This window comes from Sinocyclocheilus anshuiensis, unplaced genomic scaffold, assembly GCF_001515605.1.
Source record: "Sinocyclocheilus anshuiensis isolate Anshui unplaced genomic scaffold, SAMN03320099.WGS_v1.1 scaffold55, whole genome shotgun sequence".
In the NCBI taxonomy this organism is placed as follows: domain Eukaryota; kingdom Metazoa; phylum Chordata; class Actinopteri; order Cypriniformes; family Cyprinidae; genus Sinocyclocheilus; species Sinocyclocheilus anshuiensis.
In genome coordinates, this window is record NW_015549647.1 from 406,026 (window position 1) to 417,086 (window position 11,061).

General features: G+C 34.0%; 1 protein-coding gene across 1 annotated transcript in view; it reads left to right on the forward strand.

Annotated features, from left to right (window-relative positions):
- erbb3a (erb-b2 receptor tyrosine kinase 3a) overlaps nucleotides 1-10,763 on the forward strand; it is a 34,771-nt gene extending 24,008 nt beyond the window's left edge. Inside the window, exons 16-30 of the mRNA XM_016449082.1 lie at nucleotides 663-756; nucleotides 848-1,005; nucleotides 1,688-1,741; nucleotides 1,820-1,961; nucleotides 2,042-2,161; nucleotides 2,312-2,410; nucleotides 3,648-3,833; nucleotides 3,925-4,080; nucleotides 4,879-4,954; nucleotides 5,043-5,189; nucleotides 6,141-6,238; nucleotides 6,339-6,503; nucleotides 7,139-7,207; nucleotides 7,651-7,918; nucleotides 9,119-10,763. Of these exons, the coding sequence (XP_016304568.1) occupies nucleotides 663-756; nucleotides 848-1,005; nucleotides 1,688-1,741; nucleotides 1,820-1,961; nucleotides 2,042-2,161; nucleotides 2,312-2,410; nucleotides 3,648-3,833; nucleotides 3,925-4,080; nucleotides 4,879-4,954; nucleotides 5,043-5,189; nucleotides 6,141-6,238; nucleotides 6,339-6,503; nucleotides 7,139-7,207; nucleotides 7,651-7,918; nucleotides 9,119-9,969 (2,683 nt within the window). The 3' untranslated portion in view covers nucleotides 9,970-10,763. The remainder of the gene's footprint in view (nucleotides 1-662; nucleotides 757-847; nucleotides 1,006-1,687; nucleotides 1,742-1,819; nucleotides 1,962-2,041; nucleotides 2,162-2,311; nucleotides 2,411-3,647; nucleotides 3,834-3,924; nucleotides 4,081-4,878; nucleotides 4,955-5,042; nucleotides 5,190-6,140; nucleotides 6,239-6,338; nucleotides 6,504-7,138; nucleotides 7,208-7,650; nucleotides 7,919-9,118) is intronic.
- The last annotated feature ends 298 nt before the right edge of the window (nucleotides 10,764-11,061 follow it).

Below are 11,061 nucleotides of genomic sequence, written 5' to 3' on the forward strand. Positions count from 1 at the left end.
CTAACTGATGTGCGTCATGAATATATCCGCAGTTTTTAACGAATCGAGTGAGCCAATGATTCAGTGACTTATTCATAAAGTCAGTCACTTGCTTCATTTCTTAATGAATCAGTTGTTTAAACGAATCGGTTGAATGAATGACTTAATGATTCATTCACTAAAACAGTGACTTGCCGCCACATACTGGCGGTTTTAGTGTCATAGCGTATCATTAAAAAAAATAATTTCAATGCATTTATTATCATTATTTATTAAAGGTTTCCTATTTTTTGTAATGTCTGTAAGAAGCTTTTCTCATCTAGCACAATAATGACTTCAGTTTTGGGTAGTAATTAACTGGCACATAATGTAATTAATTAGATTAAAAAAAAATACTATTTGTAACCTGTACAGTATGTTGACTAAGAGAAATTTCCAGTGTAGTTAATATATTGAGCAGTCTGGAATGAAAATTTCAGTGCACTGTAAGGAATTTACAACTGAAATAGCGCTAAGAACTGCGCTCCCTAGGCAGTGAACAAGGGAGTGGACTGAGACACACCCAGTGTGTGTTCTTTTAATATATGTGCTGTAGAAAAGGAAACAATATAGCGTATGATTTAGTACTGTGAGAACTACAAGAGATTTTCAGACCCCTGAATCATCTCTTTTGATCTGTACAGTGAAAAACGTGAGTTTGCCGGAACTAAAAAAGAGTGTATGCCGTGTCACCAAGAGTGTGCTGTGCAGGACAGCAAACACACCTGCAAAGGACCGGTAATCTATTGTTCTCTGAAAGAATATCATTCACTGTTTGCACGGATTGTTTGATTTATTAAATCATCTCTCCGTCTTATTCTTCCTGCAGGGTGCTAATGAGTGCGCAACCTGTGCACATTTGCAGGACGGGCCGTACTGTGTGTCCTCATGTCCAGAGGGGGTTCAGGGGGAAAATGGGCTCATCATTTATAAGTTCCCTAATAGCCAGCACAAATGCCAACCATGCCATGCCAACTGCACCCTGGGGTGAGAAAATTGCAATATATTATATCAAATAAAGTTTTAATATGTATAAAATGCACATATTTTTATGCACATTTTAGTTTTACTTATGGTTAGCAATTATTCAAAAGTTTTTACAATAAAATTCAGATTGCCTGTGGGGGATAAAATGAAAAAAAAAAGAGAGAGATTTACAGTAAATGAGTAACTCTGAACTCTGTTTTTGAACTCTGAGATATTAATTTTTAATTGGTTGTGTACATTAATTTTAATGTACACAACCATTCAGAAGTTTGGGGTTAAAAAGATTTTTTAGAATCCCCCCCAGCATCATTACTTCAGTCTTTAGTGTCACATGATCCTTCAGAAATCATTCTAATATGCTGATTTGTTGCTCAAGAAATATTATTATCAATGTTAAAAACAGTTGTGCTTATTAACAGTTTTGTAGATACTTTCTCAGGACCAATAGAAAAAAAACAGCATTTATTTGAAATAGAAATCTTCTGATTATTAAAATGATAAATGTCTTCATGCATCTTTGCTGTAAAGTTTTAATTTCTTTAAAAGAAGTATTCAAAGTATTAATTTCTTAAAAAAACTTTTGAACAGTAATGTATATCAGTTGTAATGATAATGCCTAATATTATAAAAAAAAAAAATTCCAAATGAATGAAAGATGCATTTTGTATGTTGTCTGTCTCAGATGTTTGGGTCCAGGTCAGAATGATTGTGTGGATTCGTCCAGGTCAGATGCTGGGTAAGTGTTTCCCCCTGCTGGTGTGATGAATCACCTGCAGCTGCCTGTCAGTGTGTAATTGTGCAGTTTGTGTTTCAGGTTGCCGGTGACAGCAATAGTGCTGAGCGTTATATTCGGGGTGCTGGTCGCATTCTCAGTGTTTGTGCTGAGCGTTCTTTATCGCAGAAGTGTCGCCATCCGCAGAAAACGTGCCATGAGGAGATATCTGCATAGTGGGGAGGTGTGTGCAGTTATATATTCAAAAATACATTCAGAAAATTGAATTGCTGATGTTTTTTAAGGTTTAAAAATGTGTTTTAGAGTTTCGAACCACTGGATCCTGGAGAAAAAGGCGCAAAAGTTCATGCACGCATTCTGAGAGGGTCTGAACTACGAAAGATCAAACCTCTGGGCTCTGGAGTGTTCGGCACTGTGCACAAGGTACTTACAAACTCTGATGTCATTACATGAGCTCATAGCGAAACCTGACAATAGCTCATATCACTTACTGAAGCACTTCCTCCAGGTGTTCTCTCTCTTTTTTTTGACTTATTCTGTTTCTTCATTCATATTTCATTTGTTTCTTCACAGGGGATTTGGATACCAGAGGGAGACACTGTAAAGATTCCAGTGGCTATCAAGACTATTCAAGACCGTACAGGACGACAGACCTTTCAGGAAATTACAGATGTAAGACACACACATGCACATATTGCCTACATACACTAATAATATACTATATACACTAATTATTTGTTTTTATTTTTTATATTTTTTTATACATTTAAAAAAAATAAAAACACATATTTTTATGCACTTTATATTTTTACTTATGGTAAGTGATTATTCAAAAGCTTTTCTAAAAAAATTCTGTTTGTGTGGTGGGCGATAAATGAAAAATATCACACAGATTTACAGTAAATGAGGAACTAATAATGCTACAAAAGATTTATATTTTAAATAAATGATGTTTATTGGAACTTTCTGTTCAATTAAGAATATAAAACTATATGACGTTTCCACAAAAATATTAAGCCGCACAACTGTTTTCAACATTGATAATAATCAGAAATGTTTCTTGAGTAACTCAGTATATTAGAATGATTTCTGAAGGATCATGTGACACTGAAGACTGGAGTAATGATGCTGAAAATTCAGCTTTGCATCACAGGAATAAATTACTTTTAAAAATATATTTTAATAGAAATCTGTAAATTTACTTTGTAATAATATTTCACAATATTACTGTTTTTACTGTAGTTTTAATCAAATAAATGCAGCCTTGGTGAGCTAAAGAGACATCTTTCAAAAACTAAACATTTGTCCAGACCCCAGACTTTTAAAATTAGTGTATGGGTTGCTCTGTGATAATAAATGAACACAATTACTGTTAATTTCATTAAATTTTTGAAATCCATTTTTGACCCTGGACCACAAAACCAGTCATAAGGGTCAATTTCTGACTGAAATTGAGATTGTTAGGATAGGACAATATTTGACCGAGATGCAACTATTTGAAAATCTGGAATCTGAGGGTGCAAAAAAATCTAAATATTGAGAAAATCGCCTTTAAAGTTATCCAAATGAAGTTCTTAGCAATGCATTTTACTAATCAAAAATTAAGTTTTGATATATTTACAGTAGGACATTTACAAAATATCTTCATGGAACATGATCTTTACTTATCCTAATGACTTTTGGCATAAAAGAAAAATCAATAATTTTGACCCATACAATGTATTTTTGGCTATTGCTACAAATATACCCCAGCGACTTAAGTCTGGTTTTGTGGTCCAGGGTCACATTTGTATTGCACTGTCAGAATGTTAACCATTCATTAATACATGTACATGACAACCAGATAAAAACATTCAAAAACAGCCCACATACAAAATGACATCCTGAATGACTTCTTTCTCTCTTGCAGCATATGTTGGCTATGGGGAGTCTGGACCACCCGTACATAGTCCGGCTCTTAGGCATCTGTGCAGGGCCCAGTCTGCAGCTGGTCACTCAGCTCAGCCCACAGGGGTCTTTGCTGGAGCACATCCAGCAGCACAGTGAGAGCCTCAACCCTCAGAGACTGCTCAACTGGTGTGTGCAGATTGCCAAGGTGAGAGGGACATAAAGTGTGTTTTGAGGTATTTGGCTCATTTCAAGCCCACTTAAACAACTAAAGTCTTTCCTTGCTTGCTCCCTCGTAGGGTATGTACTATCTAGAGGAGCAGCGAATGGTCCACAGGAACCTGGCTGCCCGCAACATTCTGCTCAAGAGCGACTTTATTGTTCAAATAGCCGATTATGGCATCGCTGACCTCCTCTACCCTGATGACAAGAAATACTTCTTCAATGAAATTAAGGTAAAGCCGATCAAGTTACACTATCAGTCAAAAGTTTGAAATAATAGAGATTTTTCAATGTTTTTGAAAGAAGTCTCTTGTGCTCACCAAGGTTGCATTTGCTTGATCAAAAATACAGTAAAAACTGTAATATTCAGTGTCACATGATCCTTCAGAAATCATTCTAATATGCTGATTTGCTGTTTGAAACATTTTTTTTATTATCATCAATGTTGAAAACAGTTGTGCTGCTTCATATTTTTGTGGAAACTATGATACAGTACTAAGTGTAGGGTAAGTAAGAATATACTTTTATTCAACAAGAACGCATTGAATTGATTAAAAGTGGCAGTAAAAATATTTATAACATTACAAAACATTTCTGTTTGAAATAAATGCTGTTCTTTTGAACTTTCTGTTCATTAAAGAATCCAGAAAAAAAAAATAATTAAGTGAATTTTTTTCAATATCGAGAAATGTTTTTGAGCAAATCAGCATATTAGAATGATTTCTGAAAGTCTTGTGACACTGAAGACTGGAGTAATAATCACAGGAATATATTTACATTTTAAAGTATATTAAAATAGAAATAGTTATTTTAAATTGTAATAATATTTAACAATATTACTGTTTTTACAGTGCTTTAATCAAATAAATGCAGCCTTGGTGAGCATAAGTGACTTCTTCCAAAACATTAAAAAACCTTAATTATTCCAAAATGTTGACTGTTAATGTATATGTACTATATTCAAAGCAGTTCCTCAACCAGTATCACTACACTGTGCCTCTGACCTTTTTCCTAATGTTTGCAATTTCTAGACGCCAATTAAGTGGATGGCCCTGGAAAGCATCTTGTTCCGTAGATACACACACCAGAGTGATGTATGGAGCTACGGTGAGTCCATGTGTCACACGATAAATTGTTACTATAAAACATTGCACTCTGGAGCTGATGATTCAATAAGAGGTGACTCTATCTGTAGGTGTGACAGTCTGGGAAATGATGTCATATGGGGCGGAGCCTTACTCTGCTATGCGACCACAAGAAGTACCTGATCTGTTAGAGAAAGGGGAACGCCTCTCTCAGCCTCAGATCTGCACCATCGATGTCTACATGGTCATGGTCAAATGTGAGTCCAGTCTTCTTATAGCCCATAATGCAAAGTGGCAGTGATATTGTGCCCTTCTTATTTATCATCTAGATACTCTACATATACATTCTTACAGTTGTTAGCATGAAAAATTTGTAAATGAAAATTAGGGATGCACAATATATAAGTACCATATCAGATATTTATCTGCAGTGTTGTTTTAGTATTTATTTTTATTTTCAGTTTTCATTTTATTTTTAGTTTAAGTTTTATACATTTTGTTTTGTGCTTTAAAAAAAATTTGTTTGTTTATATATATATATATATAAGTGCTGTCAAACAATTAATCGCGATTAATCGCATCCAAAATAAAAGTTTTTGTTTACATTATACATGTATGTGTATTGTGTATATTTATATGCAAATTTTTTATGTATATATAAATACATGCACATACAGTATATATTTTGAAAATATTTACATGTTTATACATTTATATATTAATATTCTTATATTTTATATTATATATAAATATATTTAATATATAAACATTTTAGTACTTCAACTTACTTTATTTCAATTAGTTGCAAGGCAGCATTTCTAAATGTTTAAGTAAAGTTTAAATATAACTTAACATTTAAAACGGAATATTTATTAACTATGTGTATATTTTAATAAATTTAAAAATAATTTTAAATATAATTTATTAAAGATATTTCTCTTTTGGTATTAGTTAACAATAACAATATATGCTTGTGCATGCTTTAAAAACTAATAATTTAAAAAATACTGTTAAATGTAATATGTAGCAAATCTTGAAATTAATATCCATTTTTCAGACATTATACACATTATAATGTACATTATAATGTTGAGATGCCTAAATTCACTTGTAGCATTTATTATTTATTTTCACTTGTAACATATCATTTATTTTAGTTTTTTTTAATGTATTTGACTAAATAAATATTTGTTGGCTTATTTTAACAGGTTGGATGATTGATGAAAATGTTCGGCCTACTTTCAAGGAGCTAGCCAATGAGTTCACCCGAATGGCCAGAGACCCCTCCCGATATCTCGTCATCACAGTATGTCAAACTAACGGAGTACTTCGTTGTATCTTGCATGTCACAGTCAAGCTGGAACTGTTTTGAATGACTGTTGTTGATTAATGTTCCACCACTATAGGAGGAGCACAGAGCTCCTGACCCGGCCTCAGATGAGTCACATCAGAGAGGAACTGAGATGGACATTCTAGGGGTGGCGCTGGAGGACCAGGAAGATACGACAGACATGCCACGCTATATAACACCATCCAGAAGTTTCTCTAGATTGCATATAGATTCTCATCGGGTGCATTTTATAAAATCGATCATAATTAATATGTGGTTTGATTGAAAATAGACCAATGTACACCATTCACTACTCAAAAATTTGGGGTTGGTAAGATTTATTAAAATAATTGAAAGAAGCCTCTCTTATGCTCACTTAGTCTGCGTTTATTTGATTAAAAAAACCAGTATTATTGTGAAATATCATTACAATTTAAAATGACTGTTGTCTAATTTGATATATTTCAAAATGTAATTTATTCCTGTGATGCAAAGCTGAATTTTCAGCATCATTACTCTAGTCTTCAGTGTCACATTATCCTTCAGAAATCATTCTAATATGATGATTTGATGCTCAAGAAAGAACATTTCTTAATACCATCAATGTTTAAAACTATGTGCTTCATACGTGCATCATACTTATTTTTCAGGAATAGAAGGTTCAAAAGAAAAGCATTTATCTGAAATAGAATCTTTTGCAATAATATAAAAGTTTTTACTGACACTTTCCGTCAATTGAATGCATCCCTGTAGAATAAGAGTATTAATTTATTTACTGATCCCAAACTTTTGAACGGTAGTGTAGATGTTGAGATGATCTGTGGTGGCTCTATGAATAATTAATTAATAAGCAGCATATCTTTTTGACACTTCCAGTCAAGTCTGACTCCATCCAATATTGCTGGATATCTACCAATGACCCCTGGTCTGGAGAGCTCAGTGCAGGTGAGCTGTCAATCATGTCTAAAGCTTATTTCAATGCGTTAGAGACCATGCATACACTGTAAAAAAAAATTCCGTAAAATTTACGGTAAAAAAACTTTTCGGAATTTCACCATAACAAATACGGTGGCAACATTTTAGGTTTTACAGTTTTAACTGAAATTTACAGTTAAATACCGTAATTTCATTAACTGATATAATGTTAATATACCAATCTATTGAAGTACTGAAATCTGTTCTGTACATTTGTAATACACTGATAACCAAAAACTATATTTGTGTAGTTGCAAAGTTTGTGTGTGTTATGAATGAATATTGGAGGAGTAATGCACATAAGACATATCTAAGAGCATATGGCTTAATATATAACTTATATTAATATATAACGTAATATATAACTTATATATATAACAATATAATATATTGTTCACCTCATTTTGCTGTAGACGGGATGGGCATCTCGGTCCCGTCTCGACTCTGGATGCACTGTTTCTGAGAGCTCAGAGGGACGAGGAACTGCAGTGGAGCTGGAGATGAACGAGGACATCTCTTCGGTTGGCAGCATGAGGAGGGTCACACATTGTGAGGACAGCGCTTACATGTCACAGCAGGACAGCCTATCAGGACCTCCGGAAACAACCTCCACAGGGACTCCAGGAGAAGAAGACCAAAATGGATACGTGTTGCCTGGGTTTGGTGAAAGTCCAGAGAAAGGTGAGGATAAGCAAATTAGAGCAGCATGTGTGTGCAACCTTTATGCAACAATTTATGCAAAATTTTAATGCTTTGAACTTTAGAAGGTACTGTGATGCAATATTGAAAAATCTGCGGAAGCCCGTTTCTGCCTTCATAGTAAAAAAATATTTTAAAAAGTAATTATGAGATAATGTTTAAAATAAGACATAAATTTACATTGTGAGATATAATCATACACACAATTATGACATACACTACTGGTCAAAATGTAAAATAATAAGATTTTTTAAACATCTCTTATGCTCACCAAGGCTGCATTTATTTGATTAAAAATATAATAAAAACAGTGATAATGTGAAATATTATTACAATTTAAAATAGCTGTTATCTATTTTAATATTTTATAGAATGCAATTTATTCCTGTGATGCAAAGCTGAATTTTCAGCATCATTACTCAAGTCTTCAATGTCAAATGATCCTTCAGAAATCCTTCTAATATGCTGATTTGATGCTCAAGAAACATTTTTTATTATTATCACTGTTAAATTTTTTTTTGCTGCTTATTATTATGATTATTTTTTTTGGAAACTGATACACTGCCATTCAAAAATGTGTTAACATATTTTATATTTTTTAATTATTTTATATTTACATTTTAAAATATATTAAAATAAAAAACAATTCTTCTAAATTCTAATAATATTTCACAATATTACTGTTTTAACTGTATTTTAGATAAAAAATGCAGCCTTTGTGAACCAGAAATCCTTCTAATATGCTGATTTGATGCTCAAGAAACATTTTTTATTATTATCACTGTTAAATTTTTTTTTGCTGCTTATTATTATGATTATTTTTTTTGGAAACTGATACACTGCCATTCAAAAATGTGTTAACATATTTTATATTTTTTAATTATTTTATATTTACATTTTAAAATATATTAAAATAAAAAACAATTCTTCTAAATTCTAATAATATTTCACAATATTACTGTTTTAACTGTATTTTAGATAAAAAATGCAGCCTTTGTGAACATAAGAGACTTATTTCAAAAACATTAAAAATATAGATAAAAAAAGTTGCAATTACATTCAATTTGAAATTCTAATTAAGTTGCAATCGCAGTGTCTTTTTATTTATTTCTTTTCTTTTATCGGCTTCCATAAGTATGAGTACCCGTGTTAACACATCTCTTGTATTTTGATTTTCTTTAGAAACTCTTCTATTCACATCATCACGTGCAAAACGCTCACAAAGGAGAATCTCAAGAGGTCATTCTGGCGACTTTTTGGAGGCCCACAGTGTTGCGGGTGAAGAATACGAGTATATGAACAATCAGACCCTCTCTCTCGGGCATATACCAGGGCAGCTTAAAGATTACAATCAGCGACCGCCACGCAACCGCAGCGCCTCCTTCAACCCTGCTGGCTTGTACAGCAATCACAAATCTCTAGGGTCCAGCAGGCCCAGTAAGAGATCATCGATCGAGGGCTCAGAAAGTAGCGGCGGTCTCTCCCAGTCCTCGACTGACCAAAGGAGTCACAGCGATGGCGATTTCCTATCCAGTGAAACAGAGTACACTGACGGCGATCTGGATCTCCAGGGGGTTCAGTACGAGTACATGGACATCCGTGGTGGTGCAGGACCACCATCCAACATGGTACTCAAACTTCACCTCCCAAGACCGGTTTCCCATCCTCCTCTCAGAAGATTGCCACGAGACGATGAAGACGAATATGTGGAGGAAGACTATCAGTACACTAACCACCAGCCTCGGCTGAGGAATTCGCTCAGGGTTCAGGGGTTAATGCAAGGGGAAGGAGAAGTGTATGAATATGAGGATATGGACTCATTGGCTGCAGGTGGAGCATCAGCAGCTGAATACCAGAATCTGGAGGGAGAAGATGAGGAGAGTGTTGGGCTGACGGATGAACCCCGGAGCCTGGGGCCGGAGGAGTATTTAAAAGTTCATGCAGGGACGGAACATAAAGCTTTTGATAACCCTGACTATTGGCACAGCAGGTCGTTTCATAAAGCCAACGCTGTCCGCACGAGAATAGCTTGAAGGAACTTGATGCAAATGAATAAATGCAAGTTGAACTTTCTTCAGTGGCCAATGTTCAGGATATTATTCAATAATCCAGAGAAACACTGATGCAGTCTTGACAAAATAAATGTATTTTGATCTCAAATGTATTCTTGATGTAAAAAATGTGGCATTATGGTTCAAATACATTGAAACAAGAGCAGCTTTGTTCTTTTTTTACTATGGTGGAGGTACCAGAATGGCCAGATTCATGAGCTACACATTGAATGGGAAGATATTTACTGTACATCTGGATGTGTATGTATGTAAGTGTGTGGTTGCTTAAAATGTTCTGTTCATGCCAAGTTTGTGTAACTCATCAAGAGAAGCCATAAGTTTGCTGTTGTGAGTGTTCATTTGAAATATAGTGTGTTCATTAAGTGCCCAATTCAGTCAGCAGCTGTTACTGCCATACCACTGTGCATCTATTCAGATTGCACTCGAATTATTTCACAATTTAAGTGTAATTTTCGAAATAACTATTTTCGAAATATCTAATCTGAGGTATTTACATTTGGAATTTATCAAATGATTATGTCAGTTGAATAGCATATTGATTGAATTTGGGTAAAGTTGTTTTTGATGTCTTTGAGGTGTTTGTTGTCCATGCCTTCTGAACAAATCAATAATGAAGTACTTGTATTATGTTTCAAATGAAATGGCCAGTAAACAAGCTTTTATAACAAACTGTAGTTTTGTACACGCATATCAAACTAAAGTATTTTCTCAACTTTGTAAGTTTGAAATTATTTTTTATTTGCTTTCATCTTACTTTCAATAAAATGTTTCTATGTAAAGCTGAACTAAACTTTTGAAACCTTTTAGGTTCTCTCATACTCATACCCTTTTTTCTGCTTTGTGTGTGTGTGTGTGTGTGTGTGTGTGTGTGTGTGTTTAAATGTTGTAGTGTCTCAATACATATTTAGGAAGCTATAAACTAACAAAACAATTCCCATGAAGATCAAGACAGATCTGTCCTCTGTGTGTGTTTGTGTCTGGAATGGTTGTAGATGGAGAACCTCTAGGTGAGTAATGAATTCATCTGACCTTTAGGGTTCCCGTAAAATAGTC